This window comes from Triturus cristatus, chromosome 5_2 (assembly GCF_964204655.1).
Source record: "Triturus cristatus chromosome 5_2, aTriCri1.1, whole genome shotgun sequence".
Lineage (NCBI taxonomy): Eukaryota > Metazoa > Chordata > Amphibia > Caudata > Salamandridae > Triturus > Triturus cristatus.
In genome coordinates this window covers 394,876,181-394,903,813 of record NC_140588.1, presented here as the reverse complement: position 1 = coordinate 394,903,813, position 27,633 = coordinate 394,876,181, and the positions used below count along the sequence as shown (strand labels likewise).

The window sequence follows — 27,633 nt, the reverse complement described above, 5'->3', positions numbered from 1 at the left end:
GGCAACAGGAGCACAGAAAGCAGCACATCAGTTGAGGGAGGGGGAGAGCGAAGCCGTGGCAGGGTTGGTGGAAAATGGGAGACCTGGGTCTGGGACTTTAGAACAACTTTGCTGTGGAAAATGCATCCTGATTGGTAAATGTATGTTTCCTTCTTTTCTTTTGTCTCTACAGAGACAACAATCTACCTTTTAGAGAAAGCCCTCCCATGTTTAATGGTGATTCATTCCCTTTTCCACCCTAGATGAGACGTTTCTCCAGCTCATTGCTGGAGTAAAACCCTGACCGCTTCCCAGATGGGGAAAGCATCAGTTCAGAGTTTCTTAACACTAACAGACTCACATGTTTGTGGGCATTCACAAACTTTAATGGTAAGCTACACCTTAAATGTGCTCACTCCCTTCTCCCTGCTTTCAAGACCAGGCAACACTGGCCTCTATTCCCGTACCTCACACTGCCACATCTTTAAAGGACTCAAATATAAGACCACCCATAACGCTAGACATGGGACTGTTCCTTTAAGTGCAGTGGCCGCTGAAGTCTTGAGTGTAGCCCCTTTTTGGTGGAAGGAAGTCACCAGACTGCCCTCCATTCTAAAAACAGAAAGGACTCTGTCCACACTATACCAGAAGATCTGTGTTTTGTTCATATTTTGTGACACAGGGGTTCGTGGATTGTGAACTTCCTAGAGATTCCTGTGGATCCTGATAGGACTTTCCCTCAACTTCCAGAACCATACCTGTAGAGAAAAAATAGTTTTCTTGCAGGAGGACAGTGTCAGCAAATAGAAGTTTGCTCAAGGAGCTTGACAGCCGATCCCTTTTAATGGGAGGCAGGGTCACTGATCAATGGTATCCAATAGTTAATTCTGGACAGGACTTAGATCACTCTCTAACCCAGCAATCACCAATCATAACTCTCAAAGGTGTAGGTGTTGACAAAGCTCCATATAAATCAGTAAGTCCGAAGTTTAGTCGGTCATACAGAAGTGTCATAGCCAACCTGCAACGGGTTGCATACCTCGTTCCCCCCTCTCATGTTTGGTAGGCAAGTAGGACTCCGGAAAAGAGAGGTAAGGACTGAGCCAAAAAGATATTGTCTTCTTTTTTTATATGCCTTATTCCTCTCTCTCTGTCCTGGCAAGCCAGCAGGGCCAATGGCGAGCGGGGAGTAGAAACGTCTTCAGCTTATAAACCTTGGGATCGATTGAGATCTCTTTTGGAAAGGAAATCACAGGAAAACAATGAGAAACGAAGCCTCAATTGAGACACTTGCAAATAATTGAGAACCCTTTTTATTCTTTGGCTCTCAAAGGAAAGGATTACATCCAAGTGGACCCAACAGGTGGTCTTCAACTCACACAACTTCCTTGAAGCAGCAAGGTTTTGTAAGAAGTGATAGACTTTGGTCCCTGTTTCATATTTATATAGTGAGTTGTATTGTTGTGAGTAAAATAAGTAAAGAATGCAATTTGACACCAGCTTGCCTTCTGTCTCCCAAAGTGCCACAGTAAGTAACATACAAACCCATGGCAAGAAAACATTGTACAATCACTATTTTATGACAAAATAACACTTCTGATTATCTCCTAATGATAAATCTGTTTACTTGTTTATGGATATTTAAATTTTTAATACTTCTTTCGATGTATTGAGCCTTTTCAAGTGACTTTTGTGGGATCTAAAAGTCTTGAAGACTTCTATAACCTCATATTTGTGCTTCTTTCCAGCACCTCAATTGAATAGGGCCCCGGCAGCAAAACACTCCGGTCACAGCAAACATACTCAGTGAACACTTCTGGCACTAGCATGCCTATGAATAGGACACTTTACCCTGCACACTTTTACTCCATGTGCCATTAACCCACAGTTTTTACACTTCAAAATCTTTTACAACGCAGGGCTTTACAACGCAATCCATTACAACGCATTCCCCATTACAACGCAATTTACTATTCTGACTCCACCGGGGCGTTACTTTAGGGAATGTGTTGCAATAGTTTGCGGTGTAAAGCCCTGCATTGTAAAACATTTTGCGGTGTAAAATATGCGGGGTAATGGAACGCAGAGTAACGCATGCTGGGTAAAGGCTGTTTCCCATGCATATAGCACAGCTCCAAAATACCCAAGTTGATGAATGTTCACCATTCTACTGGCACACTACTACAAAGCCATGCACACTCTCACTGGGACTAACACATTCACAGATTAGACAGAACTACGAGCATCATCATGAGTGCAGTACGCTCCAAGTCATTCATTTGGCTAATCATGTGCCTCTTCAACGGTGCATGTAGATCATGTTCACCTCACAACTTACTATTCTCAAACTGTTCACTTCAGACATAAACCCAGACAGCTTCACATGGTCAACACGGCTCCAACTTGTAGAGGTAGCAATCCTGCATCACCCATATACACATTGAATGGTATAACAAGCCACATAACAGATAGAGGCATCTTGAATCTTTGCAACCACCTGAATGGACTATTGCACACCCAAGCACATTGACACAAATGGCAAGGTGCCTTGACACACACATCTCTCCACACATTGCTTCAAAATGGTCCTTACATGCTTTATCTAGTCACCTACAGTATACGCGAGCACTGAAAAAGAAACTAACCACCCTGAAAGTAGTCTCCAACAGTTCAAATCATACTTTCCACAGATACCTTTCAATCCCAGAACCCTGACACGTGTCCAGATACTGAGAGAGCATTGGGATCATTGAAATAGTGGGAATGTACAATACAAATGCATTTAACATAGCATAACATAACATAGCATAACCTGAGTATATTACTTGCTCAGAATTAAGACCACTCACCTTTTAACCTCAAGTTGTAATGTTTTCTTTTCCCAGAATGGTGCTTTCACTGTGCCATACAGCAGAAGATGTTCCCGTACTGTGAGGGTATCAAACAAAACATCATACTGTGGGCAGACCCCCATTTCCGATCGGATAGATGGAAGTTCTGTGTGAATATCCTTTCCATTTATAAAGATGTCCCCATGACTGGCTGGGTATAGTCCAGTTAACATAGAGCTACAATAAAATAAGAAATATAAATGAAAATAAGTATATTAGAAGAAATATGTACTGATGGACAAAAGTGATGTCTTTTCATCAAAACCTCATCACTTTATTTCTAATTACTTTCAAAAACACAATAAACTGTGTGTGATTACTGAACAAGTGGGTATTCAAGCATAACAGTCATCTACTAACCTTTTCAATACTATTATGCAGGCAACTGTAGAATCACAATAAGTATTTTCGTACATACTAAATGCAACATTTTACTTTCCAGATTCACTTTCTGTTTAATCCTAGAGAGGCTAATGCACAAAAGCACAAAGACGTCTTAAAAAATAGAAAAACTGTGTACTATAGTTTGCCTTCTATGATTTGCATACATTTCTGACTTTGAGCAATTGACAAAAACTCCCAGATGTACCCAGAGGAATTCAAGGGAAATCTAGCAGAATATAGATTTGAATGCATATGCCTCATTCACTAAATGTATTCATGAGAATTTAATTTACTCATTTGAATAGTAATTTAAAATTCAATGTAATGATAAAGTCGGAATTTATATTACTCTTTTAGAAATTACACTTTTAGAAAGTTGTTATTTTCCTGCCTAACCCAAATGCGCCTTTCTGCCAGTGACCAGTGTCCAGTGTCCCCTGACCCCTTAATGGCTCCCCTGAAGAGCTAAGTATATTGCTATATGATAGTTGAAAAAGGGCCTTGCACGTGAGGAGTGTTCCTCTCCTGAGAATAAGACCTGGGTCCGCACACAGCCACCCCCTATGCTTCAAAGCATAGCCTGCAGGCTGTACCCAGCCCCTTCCTGACTTCAAAGGAGTCCTCGCCTGCCACTGGCAGATGCAGCTCACATTTGGGCCTTCCGGTCATTTGTCTCTCTAGCCAGGCTGGCACCAAACGCAGTGAGTGTAGATGGACTTACCAAAAGTGATTTAGAGGGTGGGCAAAGGCTTGCCCTCCACCCACAGGCTGGCACTGGGCATAATAGTGAATCACACAGACCTCGTCTCAGAACACTCCTGGACCTCGGCATATTAGAAGAAGCTGAAGGAAGATTGGCCCTGCCAGCCTTGAACCCAGGCCCCTAGAAGTGACTCCAAGAGTCAGTTGGCTGGCCTCTTGTTTAAGCAACAGGGACACAACAAGCTTACAGAGGACTCATTCCTTACTATGTATTTAAAGCATTACATGTACTGGCAGTTAAAAACCTCCTAAGTCGAATTTCACTGTGGCAAGTCTGGTTCTCCCATAGAAAACAATGGGTTACATTAAAACAATTTATACTTGTGTTTGGGAGAAACATGATTCAAGGACTCAATTGAATAGTAATTTGAATAGTAATTTAAATCCAACTGAATGGTAAAGTCATAATTGTTATTAGTATTTTGGAAATTACACTTGTAGAAAGTTGTAATTTTCCTGCCTAAGCCAAATGTGCCATTTTGCCAGTTTCCAGTATCACCTGACCCCTGATGACTCCCCTGAATTGTTATGTATATTGTTCTTAGACAGTGAACAAAGTGTCTTGGGCATGGGGAGGACTGTTCCTCTCCCGAGTATGATGGTCTTGTGCCATACCTGGCCCCTGCTTATGCTTCAAAGCATAGCCTGGTGGCTGTCCCCAGCCACTTCCTGACTTCAAAGGAGGCCTACCTTGTCACTGGCAGAGGCAGCTCGCATCTGGGCATGCCTGTCATTTGTCTCTCTAGTCAGGCTGGCACCAAACCCAGCTGGGGTAGAATATCTGACGAAGTGATTTAGGAGATAGACAATGGCTTGCCTTCCACCCATAGGCTGGCGCTGGGCATAAAAGTGGATGCCTCATACCTCCTCTCAGATCACTCCTGGACCTATGTGAATCAGAGGAAGAACTTGAAGGAAGACTCGACCTGCTTGCCTTCAACCCAAAGTCCCAGAAGAGACTCAAAGGGTCAGTTGGCTGGCCTCCTGTTTGAGTTACAGGGTTCAACGAAAAAAAGGAGGGGGGCGAAAAAGGGCTTTTGAAAAAAAGGTCCAGCTAGGTGTGCCCTATAATGACAAACAAATTGATACCAAAGCTGTTCCTTAAAGGTAATGAGACGGACCAAGAGAGTATACAGGTGACTAGTCTGTGTAGTACTTAGTCGGATATTGGAGCCCTCATACAACCGTCTAGGTGTCGTGAATCACGCACCCATTGGGATGTGAAGCGTCATCATCGGGCTGCTCCTGCGTTGGGCCGGCTGGTGCAATGCTCAACGGGCTCTTTTAGGAGCGCTCTTATGGAGATCTTTTTATCCGGACAGCCGTTAGGTGATTGAGGGTAGGGGGCTCTATTGTGATGTAGATGAAAGAAAAAGTGAGACTATTAAAATAGGTAGGGGAGTGCCCACTTAATCAGTTTATTTTGGGGCCTTCTTACCTAATTAAAAATTGTGTGAGGTGGAGTGTGGATGCCCAGAGTTATGTGCTAGGTAGTCAACACTGCCTCATCTAGGGTCAACATGTTTCTCGCCCTGTTTGAGAATTACTCTGGCGATTCATCAGGACCTATTGGATTCTATCTACATTTCAGGCTGCATAACAAGTTTTTTAAAACAGCATTTTTTAACAAGATTACCTGCAACTCGGTCTACCTGTGGGAAAGAAGACCAATATGATTAAAGAATGTCAAACATAAAATGTTGTAGTTATACGGTGCGTCTCATATGCAAAAAATGTGCAACTATAGTGATGGTGCACGCTAAGCGTGGTGATAAAAACACACTAAAACCATGTGATGTGAACACTCCACAATGTGTCATTGGGTTCCAAGTAGCCTTATATAGCATCACAAGAACGTGCAGAGTGCACTTACCCTATCGTATTCAAAGGTTAGCGTGCTGCAGTTCCTGGTAGAAGACGCAAGGAGTTCCTTGCGTTCTGTAATTGTATATATGACAAGATTGCTAGCAGAATGGCATAGTGAAAGGTAAAAACTCCAGGGTAATATAAACCCCTTCTCTTGATTTAAAAAAATTATATATATATGATCACAACATATCTCTGTCTCCCCGCATTTAGTTGTCGTATATTGGGCACACGAGGCAAAGATTAGATAAAGTTAATCTTGGTGGAAAGAGACCTCTCTATCTAGTAAAGGTCTAGTCAGCGATGCTTATAACTCGAAGTAGTTCCCCTTCAAAGTCTAAGTCTGTCCATGTGGTAAAGGACAAGGCGAAAGACCGCTAAAAATGTTAACTAAAGCAATGGCCAAAGAGTACTTACTGACGCGCCGAGTCCGCGTCTCCTGATGACCTACCCCGATCTACCAGGACTGGGAGGTGGGGTGTCTAGTATCGCGGGGATTTAAATAGGAAGTATTCCCATGACTGGCGGCGGGAATGGGCGTGGCCGTATGGCGTTGTTTAGGTGAACGCTACGGTACATCATGGGCGCCATCTTGGGTGAGTATTAATATCGGCGCAGTAAGGACAAAGTCCGATGTTATATCGATATTAATAATGCACTCGCTGTTACGTGTGTTGCTATGGTAATAATCACATAGGTGGGGTTGGCACTGTAATTAAGTAGCCCGTGTGGGATAAATAGTGCGGAAAAAGAGTATGGATTTAAAATTGTGATTAGGGGAGGAAAGGTACATAGACCCTTAGTCCTGATGGGAGCATCGCGGAGAGAGGGTGAGACATAGACATGAGAAGGGCACCTCAGGTTGGTATAAGAGGTGTGGAGTTAATGCGGTAGTGTGGAGGGGTCATAAGGTGCTGGTGGCCAATATAGCAGTTAGAGGTGTTATCAGAGTGGTTTGAGGGATGCCCATGGGATTGCTTCATTAAGGCCTGTGGTGTGGGACCCCAATCTGTACACCCACCTTTGTTCTTTCACAAATAGTGCATCTTTGGTGATGTTGGGGAAGGATTCCAAGATGAGCCATGTGAATGAGTCTGGTGTATGTCCTGTTTCATGGAAATGCATACACATTCTCGTGTTGGTTCTTTTGCAGCGAAAATTGCTGCGGTGTTCTGTAATGCGTGTTTTTATTGGACGAGTTGTCATGCCAATATATTGTAGTCTGCAAGGGCATGTGATAAGATACACGCAGTTTGCTGTATTACAATTGGTGTGGTGGCGTAGTTCCCACTTGAAGCCATTGCTGAATTGTACAGATTTGTGTGTCGAAGTGAGGGGGCACACGGAGCACGAGCCACATGGGTAATGTCCACTGACAGGTGGTAGATTCCAAAGAGTTCTTTGGGTGGCATTCCCCTGTGTGCGTGGACGGGTGTGGATGAGTGTATCCCTCAAGTTTTTCGTACGCTTAAACGAGAACCTGGGGGTTTCAATGTTCATTGTGCCTGTGTTGAGGATATTCCAGTGTTTTTTAATGCATTTAGTGATCTCATTAGAAGCAGGAGTAAATGAGATGACACAGGTAAGGACATCAGTAGGGTTTTGTGTCCTAGGTGCTAACAACGCCTCCCGATGGTTATTGCGCGCTCTCTTGTTAGCTAAGGCTATTTGTTTTTCTGGGTATTCCCGTGCTCTTAAGTTGGTAGCCAATCTTTTCGCCTCCAACTTGTAGTCAGACAGGTCACTGCAATTGCGTCTTGCCCTCAAGAATTGTCCGACAGGCAAGTTCTCCTTCAGACTCCGTGGATGGTGACTGGAGTAGAGTAACAAACTATTCCGGTCTGTCGGTTTCTTGTATAGAGTCGTGGTGAGAGTACCCCTGTTTAAAACGATATTCAGATCTAGGAATGGGACGTTTTTTTCGGAGATTGTGTGTGTAAACTTAAGGTGGGGATCAAGAGTGTTAATCCAACTACAGAAGTCAATACAGGTTGACATCTCTCCTTTCCATAGTATCAGGATGTCGTCAATGAACCTCTTCCAAAGGTATATATCAGTAGAGAATGGATTTGAGTGATGGAAAATATTGCGTGTCTCAAAGTCAGACATGTAAAGGCATGCTAAACTCGGCGCAAATGTGCTGCCCATACAAGTGCCTTGTGTCTGTTTGTAAATTTGGCCTTTAAATTCAAAAAAAATTTCAGTTAGGGCTAACGTTGCGCAATCCATTATAAAACTGATAGGTATGTTATGGTCCCAGGGATCATGGTTGAGTACACTCTCTACCACATCAAGTGTAGCCCTCTGGGGTATGTTGGTGTATAGCTCCTGTACATCTAGGGTTACTAGTAGTTTGATCTCATCCGTGGGAGGTAATCCTGTTATCAGGCGAAGTAGATCTGAGGTGTCCTGTATGTAGGATTGTGTTTTTTTGACAAATGGTTGAAAAAAATAATCGCAGAATTGCGAAAGGGGTTCAAGGACTGAGTCAATTCCTGACACTATAGGCCTGCCGGGTACCGGGAAAATCCCTTTATGGATTTTTGGCAGAGTGTAGAAATATGGGGTCCTTGGGTTCTTTTTAATCAGGAATGCAGCTTCTTTCTTGCTTATCCAACCCTGGCTCTCTGCTGAGAAGACCAAAGACGTGATAGTTGTCAAAAGGCGCTGCGTGGGGTTATGTGTGACTGGAGTGTAGTAGTCCCGGTCACTCAGTTGACGTCTACATTCCAGTTCGTAGTCAGTTGTTGCCATAATGACTGTCGCCCCTCCTTTGTCTGCCTGTTTTATAGTAATAGATGTATCACTAGATATATTCTTGATGGCCTCTGTTTCTGCCTTTGACATGTTGTTATAATGCCTTGACATGGGTACATGAGATAGGTCTTTAAGTACAGCCTGTTCAAAAGTAATCACCTCAGGTGGCACCATATTAGTTTGAGGGGTGAAAGTAGATTTGTTGTGTAGTCCACTGTCTGTCCGTTGCGTCATTGCCGTGTCTTTGAAGAACGACTTTAGCCTAACCTTACGGAAGAACTGTTGGATTTCACATTGTTGTTTAAACAGGTCTACCTTTGGAGTTGGTACAAAGCCTAGGCCTCTCTGTAATACTCTATGTTCAATCTCGGTAAGATGTCTTTGGGAAAGGTTGACTACTAAGTCTTCTTTTTGTTGTTGGTGGAACTCCGGGTCTCTATGGTTCTCGGGGTGTCCTCCCACTGAACTCTCATCCCTTGTGGGGTTGTCTGATTGTTTTTTCTTCTTTGCCCTCGCCCTCTGCCCCAACCTCTGCCTAAAAAAGGCTGGTTGTACACCGGGGGGTAGAACTGGGGTGGGCCTTGTGGTGGTATAGGATATGGGGGGGGACCATGGGGGTGTATGGGGTATTGCCAGAATGCAGGATTCTGAAAGGGGCCCATCTGGAAATTTTGGTAGGTTTGGCGATTACCTTTGCGGAATGAGTTATAGTTCACTGATTCGGAACTAGAATTGCTGTTGCTTGAAGACCCTCTCCTTGAGGAGTTGGAAGCTGAATCTCCTGAATTATTAGAGGTAGGTGGTATAAAGTCTTCTTTCAGGTAAGGGTAGACTTTTTCTTTCTCGAAATTGCTCACATCTTTCTGTAGTTTCTTTACTTTCTGTTTCATCAAGTACTCACGATGTTCGGCCATTTCATTATTAATTTCTGAAAGTTTCGTCTTGTACAGAGTGGAAGCAGTAGCGCTTTTCAATGTGCTTTCTGCCAATTGGATTCTCGCCAAGAGTGCCTCTGCTAGTCTTTTAGCAGTATTGATAATCAAGATGAGGAGGTCTCTGGTGCATTTCCAGGAGACCTGGGACCAGTCGATTTTAAACGGGCCGTCCTCTAAAAAGATACGGGGGAAGATTTTAACTATTAGTCCGTTTGGAGCAATGTTAGCCCTCAGATATTCGGTCATGAGGGCTCCGTGCAGGGTGATCTTAACCCATTCTCTTTTCATTGAGGAAAGGGATTGCCAATCTTCCGATTGGCTCCCTGTGGCTGAACCTCCATCTGCTCCAAGAATGGAGGGGGCACTCAGGATCTCGTCAGCAAAGGCTTCACCAAAACTCAGTCCTTGGCCCTCCATTGTTATCAATCGTAGTGGTGGGCGTATATTCTGAGTTGGATGTAGAAGCTGTGATGTGGAGTATTCTAAAAACGATGGCTCGTGTGTAACAACAACCAGTCGTTGTGGTTTAGATATGGTAAACAGAAAAGAGTATTAAAATTGGGGGATATACACAGGTTAACCCACCAGAGAAAAGCCCCACGGATATGGATCCGTACAAGAATTCAACGAAAAAAAGGAGGGGGGCGAAAAAGGGCTTTTGAAAAAAAGGTCCAGCTAGGTGTGCCCTATAATGACAAACAAATTGATACCAAAGCTGTTCCTTAAAGGTAATGAGACGGACCAAGAGAGTATACAGGTGACTAGTCTGTGTAGTACTTAGTCGGATATTGGAGCCCTCATACAACCGTCTAGGTGTCGTGAATCACGCACCCATTGGGATGTGAAGCGTCATCATCGGGCTGCTCCTGCGTTGGGCCGGCTGGTGCAATGCTCAACGGGCTCTTTTAGGAGCGCTCTTATGGAGATCTTTTTATCCGGACAGCCGTTAGGTGATTGAGGGTAGGGGGCTCTATTGTGATGTAGATGAAAGAAAAAGTGAGACTATTAAAATAGGTAGGGGAGTGCCCACTTAATCAGTTTATTTTGGGGCCTTCTTACCTAATTAAAAATTGTGTGAGGTGGAGTGTGGATGCCCAGAGTTATGTGCTAGGTAGTCAACACTGCCTCATCTAGGGTCAACATGTTTCTCGCCCTGTTTGAGAATTACTCTGGCGATTCATCAGGACCTATTGGATTCTATCTACATTTCAGGCTGCATAACAAGTTTTTTAAAACAGCATTTTTTAACAAGATTACCTGCAACTCGGTCTACCTGTGGGAAAGAAGACCAATATGATTAAAGAATGCCCCCTCACTTCGACACACAAATCTGTACAATTCAGCAATGGCTTCAAGTGGGAACTACGCCACCACACCAATTGTAATACAGCAAACTGCGTGTATCTTATCACATGCCCTTGCAGACTACAATATATTGGCATGACAACTCGTCCAATAAAAACACGCATTACAGAACACCGCAGCAATTTTCGCTGCAAAAGAACCAACACGAGAATGTGTATGCATTTCCATGAAACAGGACATACACCAGACTCATTCACATGGCTCATCTTGGAATCCTTCCCCAACATCACCAAAGATGCACTATTTGTGAAAGAACAAAGGTGGGTGTACAGATTGGGGTCCCACACCACAGGCCTTAATGAAGCAATCCCATGGGCATCCCTCAAACCACTCTGATAACACCTCTAACTGCTATATTGGCCACCAGCACCTTATGACCCCTCCACACTACCGCATTAACTCCACACCTCTTATACCAACCTGAGGTGCCCTTCTCATGTCTATGTCTCACCCTCTCTCCGCGATGCTCCCATCAGGACTAAGGGTCTATGTACCTTTCCTCCCCTAATCACAATTTTAAATCCATACTCTTTTTCCGCACTATTTATCCCACACGGGCTACTTAATTACAGTGCCAACCTCACCTATGTGATTATTACCATAGCAACACACGTAACAGCGAGTGCATTATTAATATCGATATAACATCGGACTTTGTCCTTACTGCGCCGATATTAATACTCACCCAAGATGGCGCCCATGATGTACCGTAGCGTTCACCTAAACAACGCCATACGGCCACGCCCATTCCCGCCGCCAGTCATGGGAATACTTCCTATTTAAATCCCCGCGATACTAGACACCCCACCTCCCAGTCCTGGTAGATCGGGGTAGGTCATCAGGAGACGCGGACTCGGCGCGTCAGTAAGTACTCTTTGGCCATTGCTTTAGTTAACATTTTTAGCGGTCTTTCGCCTTGTCCTTTACCACATGGACAGACTTAGACTTTGAAGGGGAACTACTTCGAGTTATAAGCATCGCTGACTAGACCTTTACTAGATAGAGAGGTCTCTTTCCACCAAGATTAACTTTATCTAATCTTTGCCTCGTGTGCCCAATATACAACAACTAAATGCGGGGAGACAGAGATATGTTGTGATCATATATATATAATTTTTTTAAATCAAGAGAAGGGGTTTATATTACCCTGGAGTTTTTACCTTTCACTATGCCATTCTGCTAGCAATCTTGTCATATATACAATTACAGAACGCAAGGAACTCCTTGCGTCTTCTACCAGGAACTGCAGCACGCTAACCTTTGAATACGATAGGGTAAGTGCACTCTGCACGTTCTTGTGATGCTATATAAGGCTACTTGGAACCCAATGACACATTGTGGAGTGTTCACATCACATGGTTTTAGTGTGTTTTTATCACCACGCTTAGCGTGCACCATCACTATAGTTGCACATTTTTTGCATATGAGACGCACCGTATAACTACAACATTTTATGTTTGACATTCTTTAATCATATTGGTCTTCTTTCCCACAGGTAGACCGAGTTGCAGGTAATCTTGTTAAAAAATGCTGTTTTAAAAAACTTGTTATGCAGCCTGAAATGTAGATAGAATCCAATAGGTCCTGATGAATCGCCAGAGTAATTCTCAAACAGGGCGAGAAACATGTTGACCCTAGATGAGGCAGTGTTGACTACCTAGCACATAACTCTGGGCATCCACACTCCACCTCACACAATTTTTAATTAGGTAAGAAGGCCCCAAAATAAACTGATTAAGTGGGCACTCCCCTACCTATTTTAATAGTCTCACTTTTTCTTTCATCTACATCACAATAGAGCCCCCTACCCTCAATCACCTAACGGCTGTCCGGATAAAAAGATCTCCATAAGAGCGCTCCTAAAAGAGCCCGTTGAGCATTGCACCAGCCGGCCCAACGCAGGAGCAGCCCGATGATGACGCTTCACATCCCAATGGGTGCGTGATTCACGACACCTAGACAGTTGTATGAGGGCTCCAATATCCGACTAAGTACTACACAGACTAGTCACCTGTATACTCTCTTGGTCCGTCTCATTACCTTTAAGGAACAGCTTTGGTATCAATTTGTTTGTCATTATAGGGCACACCTAGCTGGACCTTTTTTTCAAAAGCCCTTTTTCGCCCCCCTCCTTTTTTTCGTTGAATTCTTGTACGGATCCATATCCGTGGGGCTTTTCTCTGGTGGGTTAACCTGTGTATATCCCCCAATTTTAATACTCTTTTCTGTTTACCATATCTAAACCACAACGACTGGTTGTTGTTACACACGAGCCATCGTTTTTAGAATACTCCACATCACAGCTTCTACATCCAACTCAGAATATACGCCCACCACTACGATTGATAACAATGGAGGGCCAAGGACTGAGTTTTGGTGAAGCCTTTGCTGACGAGATCCTGAGTGCCCCCTCCATTCTTGGAGCAGATGGAGGTTCAGCCACAGGGAGCCAATCGGAAGATTGGCAATCCCTTTCCTCAATGAAAAGAGAATGGGTTAAGATCACCCTCCACGGAGCCCTCATGACCGAATATCTGAGGGCTAACATTGCTCCAAACGGACTAATAGTTAAAATCTTCCCCCGTATCTTTTTAGAGGACGGCCCGTTTAAAATCGACTGGTCCCAGGTCTCCTGGAAATGCACCAGAGACCTCCTCATCTTGATTATCAATACTGCTAAAAGACTAGCAGAGGCACTCTTGGCGAGAATCCAATTGGCAGAAAGCACATTGAAAAGCGCTACTGCTTCCACTCTGTACAAGACGAAACTTTCAGAAATTAATAATGAAATGGCCGAACATCGTGAGTACTTGATGAAACAGAAAGTAAAGAAACTACAGAAAGATGTGAGCAATTTCGAGAAAGAAAAAGTCTACCCTTACCTGAAAGAAGACTTTATACCACCTACCTCTAATAATTCAGGAGATTCAGCTTCCAACTCCTCAAGGAGAGGGTCTTCAAGCAACAGCAATTCTAGTTCCGAATCAGTGAACTATAACTCATTCCGCAAAGGTAATCGCCAAACCTACCAAAATTTCCAGATGGGCCCCTTTCAGAATCCTGCATTCTGGCAATACCCCATACACCCCCATGGTCCCCCCCCATATCCTATACCACCACAAGGCCCACCCCAGTTCTACCCCCCGGTGTACAACCAGCCTTTTTTAGGCAGAGGTTGGGGCAGAGGGCGAGGGCAAAGAAGAAAAAACAATCAGACAACCCCACAAGGGATGAGAGTTCAGTGGGAGGACACCCCGAGAACCATGGAGACCCGGAGTTCCACCAACAACAAAAAGAAGACTTAGTAGTCAACCTTTCCCAAAGACATCTTACCGAGATTGAACATAGAGTATTACAGAGAGGCCTAGGCTTTGTACCAACTCCAAAGGTAGACCTGTTTAAACAACAATGTGAAATCCAACAGTTCTTCCGTAAGGTTAGGCTAAAGTCGTTCTTCAAAGACACGGCAATGACGCAACGGACAGACAGTGGACTACACAACAAATCTACTTTCACCCCTCAAACTAATATGGTGCCACCTGAGGTGATTACTTTTGAACAGGCTGTACTTAAAGACCTATCTCATGTACCCATGTCAAGGCATTATAACAACATGTCAAAGGCAGAAACAGAGGCCATCAAGAATATATCTAGTGATACATCTATTACTATAAAACAGGCAGACAAAGGAGGGGCGACAGTCATTATGGCAACAACTGACTACGAACTGGAATGTAGACGTCAACTGAGTGACCGGGACTACTACACTCCAGTCACACATAACCCCACGCAGCGCCTTTTGACAACTATCACGTCTTTGGTCTTCTCAGCAGAGAGCCAGGGTTGGATAAGCAAGAAAGAAGCTGCATTCCTGATTAAAAAGAACCCAAGGACCCCATATTTCTACACTCTGCCAAAAATCCATAAAGGGATTTCCCCGGTACCCGGCAGGCCTATAGTGTCAGGAATTGACTCAGTCCTTGAACCCCTTTCGCAATTCTGCGATTATTTTTTTCAACCATTTGTCAAAAAAACACAATCCTACATACAGGACACCTCAGATCTACTTCGCCTGATAACAGGATTACCTCCCACGGATGAGATCAAACTACTAGTAACCCTAGATGTACAGGCGCTATACACCAACATACCCCAGAGGGCTACACTTGATGTGGTAGAGAGTGTACTCAACCATGATCCCTGGGACCATAACACACCTATCAGTTTTATAATGGATTGCGCAACGTTAGCCCTAACTGAAATTTTTTTTGAATTTAAAGGCCAAATTTACAAACAGACACAAGGCACTTGTATGGGCAGCACATTTGCGCCGAGTTTAGCATGTCTTTACATGTCTGACTTTGAGACACGCAATATTTTCCATCACTCAAATCCATTCTCTACTGATATATACCTTTGGAAGAGGTTCATTGACGACATCCTGATACTATGGAAAGGAGAGATGTCAACCTGTATTGACTTCTGTAGTTGGATTAACACTCTTGATCCACACCTTAAGTTTACACACACAATCTCCGAAAAAAACGTCCCATTCCTAGATCTGAATATCGTTTTAAACAGGGGTACTCTCACCACGACTCTATACAAGAAACCGACAGACCGGAATAGTTTGTTACTCTACTCCAGTCACCATCCACGGAGTCTGAAGGAGAACTTGCCTGTCGGACAATTCTTGAGGGCAAGACGCAATTGCAGTGACCTGTCTGACTACAAGTTGGAGGCGAAAAGATTGGCTACCAACTTAAGAGCACGGGAATACCCAGAAAAACAAATAGCCTTAGCTAACAAGAGAGCGCGCAATAACCATCGGGAGGCGTTGTTAGCACCTAGGACACAAAACCCTACTGATGTCCTTACCTGTGTCATCTCATTTACTCCTGCTTCTAATGAGATCACTAAATGCATTAAAAAACACTGGAATATCCTCAACACAGGCACAATGAACATTGAAACCCCCAGGTTCTCGTTTAAGCGTACGAAAAACTTGAGGGATACACTCATCCACACCCGTCCACGCACACAGGGGAATGCCACCCAAAGAACTCTTTGGAATCTACCACCTGTCAGTGGACATTACCCATGTGGCTCGTGCTCCGTGTGCCCCCTCACTTCGACACACAAATCTGTACAATTCAGCAATGGCTTCAAGTGGGAACTACGCCACCACACCAATTGTAATACAGCAAACTGCGTGTATCTTATCACATGCCCTTGCAGACTACAATATATTGGCATGACAACTCGTCCAATAAAAACACGCATTACAGAACACCGCAGCAATTTTCGCTGCAAAAGAACCAACACGAGAATGTGTATGCATTTCCATGAAACAGGACATACACCAGACTCATTCACATGGCTCATCTTGGAATCCTTCCCCAACATCACCAAAGATGCACTATTTGTGAAAGAACAAAGGTGGGTGTACAGATTGGGGTCCCACACCACAGGCCTTAATGAAGCAATCCCATGGGCATCCCTCAAACCACTCTGATAACACCTCTAACTGCTATATTGGCCACCAGCACCTTATGACCCCTCCACACTACCGCATTAACTCCACACCTCTTATACCAACCTGAGGTGCCCTTCTCATGTCTATGTCTCACCCTCTCTCCGCGATGCTCCCATCAGGACTAAGGGTCTATGTACCTTTCCTCCCCTAATCACAATTTTAAATCCATACTCTTTTTCCGCACTATTTATCCCACACGGGCTACTTAATTACAGTGCCAACCTCACCTATGTGATTATTACCATAGCAACACACGTAACAGCGAGTGCATTATTAATATCGATATAACATCGGACTTTGTCCTTACTGCGCCGATATTAATACTCACCCAAGATGGCGCCCATGATGTACCGTAGCGTTCACCTAAACAACGCCATACGGCCACGCCCATTCCCGCCGCCAGTCATGGGAATACTTCCTATTTAAATCCCCGCGATACTAGACACCCCACCTCCCAGTCCTGGTAGATCGGGGTAGGTCATCAGGAGACGCGGACTCGGCGCGTCAGTAAGTACTCTTTGGCCATTGCTTTAGTTAACATTTTTAGCGGTCTTTCGCCTTGTCCTTTACCACATGGACAGACTTAGACTTTGAAGGGGAACTACTTCGAGTTATAAGCATCGCTGACTAGACCTTTACTAGATAGAGAGGTCTCTTTCCACCAAGATTAACTTTATCTAATCTTTGCCTCGTGTGCCCAATATACAACAACTAAATGCGGGGAGACAGAGATATGTTGTGATCATATATATATAATTTTTTTAAATCAAGAGAAGGGGTTTATATTACCCTGGAGTTTTTACCTTTCACTATGCCATTCTGCTAGCAATCTTGTCATATATACAATTACAGAACGCAAGGAACTCCTTGCGTCTTCTACCAGGAACTGCAGCACGCTAACCTTTGAATACGATAGGGTAAGTGCACTCTGCACGTTCTTGTGATGCTATATAAGGCTACTTGGAACCCAATGACACATTGTGGAGTGTTCACATCACATGGTTTTAGTGTGTTTTTATCACCACGCTTAGCGTGCACCATCACTATAGTTGCACATTTTTTGCATATGAGACGCACCGTATAACTACAACATTTTATGTTTGACATTCTTTAATCATATTGGTCTTCTTTCCCACAGGTAGACCGAGTTGCAGGTAATCTTGTTAAAAAATGCTGTTTTAAAAAACTTGTTATGCAGCCTGAAATGTAGATAGAATCCAATAGGTCCTGATGAATCGCCAGAGTAATTCTCAAACAGGGCGAGAAACATGTTGACCCTAGATGAGGCAGTGTTGACTACCTAGCACATAACTCTGGGCATCCACACTCCACCTCACACAATTTTTAATTAGGTAAGAAGGCCCCAAAATAAACTGATTAAGTGGGCACTCCCCTACCTATTTTAATAGTCTCACTTTTTCTTTCATCTACATCACAATAGAGCCCCCTACCCTCAATCACCTAACGGCTGTCCGGATAAAAAGATCTCCATAAGAGCGCTCCTAAAAGAGCCCGTTGAGCATTGCACCAGCCGGCCCAACGCAGGAGCAGCCCGATGATGACGCTTCACATCCCAATGGGTGCGTGATTCACGACACCTAGACGGTTGTATGAGGGCTCCAATATCCGACTAAGTACTACACAGACTAGTCACCTGTATACTCTCTTGGTCCGTCTCATTACCTTTAAGGAACAGCTTTGGTATCAATTTGTTTGAGTTACAGGGTCACAACAAACTTCCAGCGGCCTCGAACCCTGCAACTGCCAATCTGATCAGCACCAACTCGACATACCCTATACCCTGCGCTGACCTCTGCTGGAGTGACTCAAAACCCCCAAGTGGTGCCCCCCAAGTTCTGGACACTTTGCTGGTGTTAAAATGTACTCCTCTTGCCCACACTGCAAATGCTAGGACTTAGAAAAATGTTGCCAACTTTTCCTCTAGGGAATCAATGGGAAACTGAGACTGCTGTACAGTTGAAGCCATTAATGTTGAATCGCCAGCCGGTTTTGATTTGAGAATTTGCCCCTCTGAAGGAGATCTGACTTCCAGAAAAGTTTTTAAGTCCAAATGTAGAGGGTTTCATTGCCAAGGACTCTGAGCAGCAACCCGTCAATGCTGAGGTCTTCATGGGCACAGACTTCCAACTTTGCCCTCTCGAACTTTCCCATCTTCGTTGATAATGGTACTACAACCCTGCTCTTCAGCACCCTTATGTCCTCAAGCTCTTCTTCAGATCCAGCTTGCCCAGCAAACAACACACCGATGACCACTTTTTCTCAAAAAATGTTTCTTAGACAGAAGGCAAAATTTCCACCAGGACAAACCTGGTCCCTGTATCCTACCTGCGCTCGTTGGTGGTCAGCCAGAACTATTTACTTTAACCCAGCCCAAAGCGTGGCTCTTCCTTTCCACAAGGCTTTATCGCCAGTAAAATCTTGTTTAGTTTTGGTGATGTACTATATGAGAGGTTGGAATAACCTAAAATACCTATTTCAAAACCTGGGCACTTAGTATATGACAGCTTCGATGAATACAAGAGATATAAAGGTGACTTGCTCAAACCTCGGGCGAATCTGGCTCTGGAATTCTTAGTCCAGCCTAGATTGTATAAAGTTGTTTGCTGCTTGGATGGGTCATGGGAGCTCTATATAAGGTAAGATGTGTTTCGGGAAACATCTGACCAATCACCAAGTAAAGTTGCCTGGCAGTTTTTAAAGTTGATAAGGTGGATTGCTCTTTGAAAGGAGTGGGGTTGAGGTGAATCAATGGTCAAACAAAATAGTATCTCTGAGAACTCCCCGTCACACATGCCAAGAAAATGATCCTGTAGGTGAAAAAGATATAGCTCAGTGGCTTTTCAACAGAAAGCATTTGATTCTTTTACTGCTGTATACATTATACTACAATTAAAGAGTTCTCTGGAGTAGAAGGTGATGATTGACGGTTTGGAAAGTTGCTGATCGATCCAAAGGTTTCATTGCCCTGACTCCCTCCTGGCATCTACCTGCTTCGAACATCTAAAGGTGACAGGATATTCATCTCAGTACTCATATAAGGTCAAAAGCCGACCTGGTTCTCATATAGGATATTATTATTTCACCTGAATCCACTAACTTGGCTAGAGGAGGTAGTCAGTAAAGGGGACAAATATTTTCCATGCCTTGCTATTTAGAGGGTCTTATTGTGTGAAGAATGGCCCACAGCTCTTAGCGATACTTCAAGGACTGCACCCGAAGAGAAGGACCTAATGGGTATTTTACCTGGGGCTAAGAGTTTGGGCACATTCTTGCAAAACCTGTGAACAGGTAAAGCCTGCAGGTTAACATTTGTGACTTTCCCTGCATCATTCCTAAAATTTTTAAAACCAAAATAGTGAACAAGTGCTGTGTCATTAAGGTCAGTTTAGAGTTTGGTGCGAGAAGGCTACCGTGCTCATGACCTACTCATATGTAGATGCGAGAGTGTGAAGCAACAACAATCATTAATTAGGAATATTGTTAAGAGAACTGAAGCATCCAAAACACTGTCTTTTAAAAATAATGAAAACGTATTTCCAAGATAACCATAGATATTTCCATTTACTATTTATTGAGATCTTACCTGAGGTTGCGCCCAAGTCACCAGGCTTCTGCGACTAGAAAACATTTTCCTAGGTAATGATTGAATATTTCCACTAATGCTGAAGTTCAGGTTCAACAGTAAAGAAATGAAAGTTATTCTTTTTATTCTATTGCTTTGGGCGAAAGTTTGGTGTAGCATAATGTGCTGCAGAAACATGTTATTGATGTTTTGTTATAGCCTGAAGGTTTTCTCACTCCCGTGGTGGCTCAGATGAAACGGATGAGCACAGCCCGAGGCATTAAAAACATGTCTGTCTCCCAAGTATATAGCACAGAAACTTTGGTGAAGTTTAGTGAAGGGGATCAGCCTATCGCAGTAACTCCGCATCAGAATAAATGGGGTTTAGAGGAAACATGGCATGGGGATGTGAGGATGTTAATCACTAAGGGGCATATCAGCAACAACCGGCGCACTTAGCCCTAGGATAATTATCACCGGCTAGCATGGATTTTTATCGCTGAGATAGCGTGCTATTGGCAACGCTTATCTCAAAAGCGATAAAGATCCTCACGCTAACTGCCTAACGTGAGATTATCGCTGGAAACCCAGCGATAATCTCACGCAATGTGGCGTTAGCTTGATGATAGGGACTCACAAATTTAGCCATGATATCCACCTTTCATAGGATATCATGGCTAAGTCAGTCCTGAAGCAGGCGTAAGGAAAGTAGCGATAACAGGGGTTATCGCTACTTTTCTTGCCGCTATGTTTCATAGCGTGGGGCTTGATGATAGAAGAAATGTCACTTAGCAACATTTCTCCTGTCATGTCAGGTCAGGTACGCCCACTTTGCATCTCATTAGAGATGCAAATCTGGGCGTTAAGAATTCCTACGCTAACGCAAGTTTTCATGCGTTAGTGTGAGCTTGCTAATTAGGCGATAAAATTATCGCCACTTTTCGGCCAAAAACGGCCGCAAAAGCGGCGATAATTCAATCACCTTGCCTTGCTGATATGCCCCTAACTGTTCTCACAAAATGAGATTTGGTATGTTTTCTTTGAAGATAAAGGTAAATAATATGTCGAAAGCCATATTATTTGGCTATATAAGAAACTGCTGCAAGGGTGTCGTGTAAATATTTCACAATATTAATTCTGGTTAGTTGTGAGTCATGGTGCACTTTTATATTTTTTTTTGTGCTTGTAATTGCGATAATGACTGGCAATACATTTAATGAGAACACAGTTACAACTGTAGGAAAACAATCAAACACTCCATTGGCAGGAAAAAGTGAGTCCCAAAGGTTACGCAAGGTAAACAAGTTTCAAAACTGAAACATTACTTACACAGGTAGGTAGCAAAAAAGCTCTAAAAAAAGAATTAAGCATTCCTAGCCTTTGATTTCTGGTGGCAAGGTCTGCCAAATTGGGTAAAATTACTTCATTTAATGCATTTAATAAATACATGTTGACCCTTCATTGAAAGACAATTTTCATTCTACACGTTCTTATTGGAAGCAGGGTGAGTCTACCTATTCTGACTGAACATCCTGCACATGATTTGTACGCTCCTCATGTTCTATTAATTACATTTACGAACATCTTGCATGATTGTGTTTATATATGAATCAGCAGAGAAAAATAGATTAGTTCTTTAGTGGCTCGTCTCGCTGTCCACAAAATTAATTTCCCCATAAAAGTAGCAGTCATTACTTGAAAAATAAAAATTTTTCAAATTACAAGATGAGAAGCAACCCTGTAATGGTTTCCTATTAGCATTTAGCACACGTGAGCCAGTAGTTCGCCTGAGGTGCTCGCGCTCAGTGCCTATCTCGCTCGAGCAGGTGCGTCGCTGAGCACGCGCATCGGCCACGGTGGTTTAACCCTTCACTTTCCTCTGGGAGGCCATAACGTACATAATCGTAGTCTTGCCGGCGCCATTGGGACCCAAGAGAGCGGTGATTTGGCCTTTGAAGAAGGAAAGGCTTAGACTGTTCACTGCTATCTTGTTGTCTGCATACTCCTTGGTGACCGACATTAGATCAACCCCAACTTCTAGTCCCGGAGGAGCTCGTTCCAAGCCAGCTGCAGTTGGATCGTGTTTGAGGGAGCCTGTACACAGAAACAAAAAGATAACTCATCAGAATAGTAAGCAATTGGCAATGAATGCATGAGAGTGGCAAAACATTATGCTTACAGCTTCAAAGCATTGCCAAGCCAATACTATTTATTTCGGTAAAAAAACATAAAAGAGATACACAATAAAAATACACTGAATGCAAAAAGGTAAGATCAACACCAGCAGGTAAAAGGGATAAAAACAAACCACCAGGTCATTAGAGCACAGATTAAGTGCATGCATGGCCCTTGCAGGTACATAAAAACAATAAGACCAAGCATAAAAGGTAATATAGAATAGGTAACAAAGGCAAGTATTATAAGATCCAATAAAAAGAGCCAATTTAGTTCGACTCAACAGTCTTTCAACTTCATATCAACCAAGCATGAAACAGAAATCTTGATAGGACAAATACTAGATATGGGGTCGGGTCAGCTTGGAGGATCCTATAGAATTCCTCATTCCCTAACTTTCTACAGATAGGACTCAACCATTTTACACATGCTCCTTTGTAAGCCGGACGGAACAGTAACAAATGGGATACATCTTCCCCCTTATAACCACACAAGTGACACGCCTGATCTATACTGTTCAGAGGTCCTAACCATTTTAACTTAAAAGTGTTGAGGGGCAAATTTCCATGTCTGAACTGGCCATAGAGTTTTTTGCTAGATTTGGCTCTATGTCATCACTGAAGTTTTCCAGATGGTAATTGTCTTTTCTTGCTAAAAATGAAGTAGATAAAGTGCCTTGTGCGTTCATTAAAAGGTTGCTGCACTTGCAGTTATTAAATAGTTTTTTCAACTCCTTCGCAGTATTTGATGAGCAGCAACCCACAGGATCGTGCCAGAGATTGGCCAGGCCCATCTCCTTCAGGGAGTCTTTGACAAATTGAATCCCGAGGAGTTAAGTTGCATTAGAGTAACTGAGAATTTCCTCCAACCCAGTTCGGTATAACAAACGTTCAGGGATGGTCCAAATGTGTCTGCAAAAAATAGGCGGGAGAAGTTCTATCTCATCAGTGATTTGCCTGAGTCCCAAATCTAGCCTTAATGGTAGTAAAGGAGTGCTGACCGGTAAACACAAAAACTGCCATATAAAGCTATACTTTACCATTATCAAGGGTTTTTGTTTTTTGTGGCCCAAAATCTCTGCCCCATAAAGGGCAACCGCAAGTGCCTGGTGTGAGTATAGTTGGATAACAGGTGATACAAATTTACAAAGGGAATCTTTGTAAATTTGTATAGCTTTGTATGGCTTGTATAGCTTTGTATAGCTTTTGGAACCCCTGCTTTGCTGCTCCAGTTTTAGTCTTCTTTTAGAGACTTGCAATGACCATTCTAACTTCTCATCTAGAGTAATCCCCAGATAGTCAAAAAGGTGTACCTGCTCTAAGGGGGCACCGTCCAGGGAGGGGTTTGAACGCGTGGAAGAACGTGGGTTAAAACCATGGGGTATATTCACAAGAACGTGTGATAAACATCACCAAAAAATGCTAACGCAACTTTACACATCGCAGCCCGTCGCGGGAAAATAACCCAGTGGTATTCAGAACAAGGCGGTAGCATGCGATAGCCCCCCAAGTCCGCGGCCAATGTCCGCGATACAACCACCGCGACCGAGAAAAAACACAAACCACAACACCGAAAAACGTGCGATGAGCCAATTCGCAATCAGGAAATAAGCGATAAGCACCGCCAGGCCCGTGAGACACACACGACTGGCGGGAATAAGCACAAAAAAAGCATGAAAAAGAAAGACAAATCAAACAGAAAACAACAGCCAAGCACAATGGAGGCAACCCGAGCCAGCAGACAACCCCACAAGCCACATTGGCAACAAAACAGTGTACATGGCAGGCCATCTTGGACAAGGTGAATGCAGCCTGAGAGCTGAGGAGGATAATGGCAGAAAACCACAACATCCGGAATGATGCAAAATGCACAAACAAGCAGAAACACGCCAACAACAAGAAGGCAGCAATGCACACCAGAGGTGGGAGGCCAGCGCCACACCAGGAGCTGGATGACATGGAGGAACTGGTGTCCACCACATCAGTCTGAAGATGGTGGCAGGACTAGGGGACAGGAAACTGCCCAAAACAAAAGACACAACAGCAACAGGGAGAGGGACCACCCGGGACTGAGGGGACGGGGGAGATGGGCACAATGGCACACATGCACAATCAAGCACAGCACAACTGCACACAAACCATGCTCAAGAGTAACATTACCAACCAGGAGCAGAAGTCACACACCCCGGCAACATAACACAACTGAACAAGCACAGAAGTGAAAACCACACTGGCTGAAAGGAAGAAGGGTGAGCCAAATCAGAGCAAAAGGGACATCCCGCACACAATGCAGCACACACACATAGTCGTACAAACACCAACATCTGCACCACCAAACACAGGACACAAGTGCACCCGCCTGTGGCCGCTATATGGCCAAATCGCATCTGGCTAAGCACGAAACAGGGACCTGATAATGCACAAGTACTAACCCACCACCCTGATGGGGTAGCAGTGCACGTATGGCAGGCAGCCAGAGAGTCCCCGACACACACATTGGCATACTAATCAAGACACAACACGGTTGGAGACAAGTGAAAGTGCGGGAACTTTATCAACAAGTGCTTGTCGTCAGTACGGCCAAGAGAAGTGCCACAAGATGCAAACCAATGCAGCAGCATGTCTGAATGAGGAACGTAGGAAAGCGGCCATGTCCACCTCGGGGGAGTCCATCACCAACACGAGTCAGTGCCAACCCGCGTTGGTTGTCCGCCCAGGGATCATGAGTTCAGGCCAATGCAGCCATGTCCACTGTCGTCTTGGGACATGTGACCAGATCCACAACATGCAACCATGTGTCCGGACACGTGCAATGGGTCACATCCAGTTGTGGCTGCAGGTACCTTGTCACTCATCCATGGACGCGAGTGCAGCTGCGTAGGCCAACATCTCCAGTGAGCGATCGTCGTCCACCACATCTGACATGTCGTCGACGTAATCCATCAGCTGACCCGGACAGATGTGCTGACTCCAAACACTGGACCCAATGTGCACCAAAGCCCAATCGGGTAGTGGCTCAATGTGCTCACTGCACATGACGACTCGTGCAATCTCCCAGGTCCAGTTTCCAGCCTAAATGCCAAACATCCATGCATGCCATAGACTGTCATCATGGTGACACTCCTGCTCGTGGTCCAGCAGGGGGCGCACACACACGTCAAAATCCAGGTCAGCTACCATTACCTTGGAGAGGCAGACATCCATGGACCACTCGAATATGCACGAGCGACAATGCAACACAGGCTGAACGCAGGTGACATTCGCAAGGCGGAAGCTCAGATGGTAACTGATCCGCATCACTGCCAACGGCAGTGCCTTAGTACATGAAGCAGATGTGCATGGTACAGGACCACCTGACTGGAGTCGAGCATGTGTCCGGGATGGTCTTCCATTGCGTCAGTGGCCCTGCGTGAAGCGGCAATGGCTTACCCTGCGCCAGTCCTGTGGATAAAATGGCACAGCTCGGTGCAATGAGCAGTGTCTGTGTGCAACGGGTGCAGGCCTGGGGTGGGTTGGGAGTACGTGTGAAGGCCATTTCACACACGCTAACTACGACCAGGGACTCCTGCGTGTGGGATGTATAGACGTAGGTCTCACGGCGGGCAATGCGTACCGTGGGAGTCGCAAGCAAATGCTATCGTATCTGTCAGGGGGTGCTGGCCAAAGCGAGTCCATGCTCGGAGCCGCAGATGTGCTTCCGCCTGATACTTCAGACAAAGGACCATTCATCCCTACAGTCACTTCACCATCTGCATGCATACAGGAGAGGTACAGAGGCCTGTTGTGGGTGTGGTAGCATGTCTGAGACCTTGAGACTCATGGATGATATGCCCAGTACGTTGCACATGATCACCCTCCGTCTTACGCTGCCACACAGCTGCCCCTTCCTCCCACAAGCCCCCACACCTGTGTGCGCTGCGCGGTTGCATCACGTGCACTCCTACGGCACACCATGGTAATGCCTGTCTGCTCATGTCCAGCGGCATGCCAACAACACCGTGACGCTGGCCTATGAGGGTGGGCAGACACGTGAGTGCAGTCCAATGGTCCGGACAGGGCGGACACAGGTGTACAGCTCATGGCAGCCTGTGATCACGCAGAGAATGAGGCTAGGCAACTGGCTCATGCATCCACAGGACTGATACACATAACAGCAGGCCTGCATGTGACAATATCCTGTGCGGTCTTGTGCTCCTACATGTCTCCGTACTTGCGGCCCCGCCCTCCTGGTGCATGCTACATTGCAACATCGGCTACTGTGGCCCTGGTGGTGACAACACCCCAACACAGAGACACACTTACCGCACTTCCTGCCCAAGGCCAGGTCTGAGCCACGCCCTGCTCCCCCTGCCGAATCAGCACACCCCAGCGCTGACCTTACATACACCGGACCAGCACACGCCGCTTGTGCATGCAGGGGGGTGCATGCGGGGCTACATGTCCGGGGTCACTGCCAACGCTGAGGTGACATGGTAGCGTCTGCTGAAGATAGCACACTGTGAAGTTGCAGGGCCCGTGCACATCATGCTGACACAATACCCACATGGACACACTTGCTCGGATGGTGTGGATGGCTACGTGCACGTGCGCACAGCCACATTTATTAGCAGGCACACATACTGAGTGACACCTTTGTTGGATGTGTGTGGGGTGTGTGCACCCCAGCCGGCAAGGGCTGCCTGGTGCAGTCAAACATAGACAACAGTGTACAGCGTAAAGACCACAACCATTCACCCATAAGGGCCCCATGACTTGTGCTGCACAGGGTTAGGGGCCTCATATGCACCTGGTCCTGCACGGGCCTAATGCCACGGGCCGCTGACTTGCGGTGCGCTGGGGCAGGGTCACGTGTGCAGAGTCGGTTCTCGTAGATGACAGGAGGCTTGTCACGGAGTGTTCCAGTGGACAGTGGAAGGTGTGCCCCCAGGGCATGATGCAGAGTGCAGGACCAATGCTGAGACAGTCACTATGGCGGAGAAGAATGGAACAGACACATGTCGGACACCAAGTCTGGTCCAGCCAGATGTAGATGCAGGAAACCACCAGCCTCTGGACTCAGTCACCACCAAGGTCCAACCAGATAGTGAACAATGTGAGGTAGTGAGATGCACACCGGCGTACTCCAAAATTTAGACACGTGACTCTTTCAAACTATGTTTGGCGTGCAAACATGACACGCGCTCCGTCCAGTTGCGCGTTACAACTTAAACAAAACACATTGACTCCTCTTTGGAGCCATTTCAAGATGCACGGCCGTTAGAGAATGAATCAAATCAATCAAAAGTTTCTTGTTCTTTACTCTTCGTTTTATCCATCATGTACTCGGTATCTTATTCCCAAATTATTCAATTCATTTTACTCATTCCATTATCTTTGTTCCAATCAAAACGTAGGAGGCGTT

The 27,633-nt window shown here is 44.9% G+C and overlaps 1 protein-coding gene across 1 annotated transcript in view; it reads right to left on the bottom strand.

Annotated features, from left to right (window-relative positions):
- ABCA13 (ATP binding cassette subfamily A member 13) overlaps window positions 1–27,633 on the bottom strand; it is a 2,655,493-nt gene that overhangs the window by 1,431,815 nt on the left and 1,196,045 nt on the right. Inside the window, exons 32-33 of the mRNA XM_085606362.1 lie at window positions 21,957–22,152; window positions 2,829–3,047 (exon numbers count right to left, since the gene is read on the bottom strand). Coding sequence (XP_085462488.1) covers window positions 2,829–3,047; window positions 21,957–22,152 — 415 coding nt within the window. The remainder of the gene's footprint in view (window positions 1–2,828; window positions 3,048–21,956; window positions 22,153–27,633) is intronic.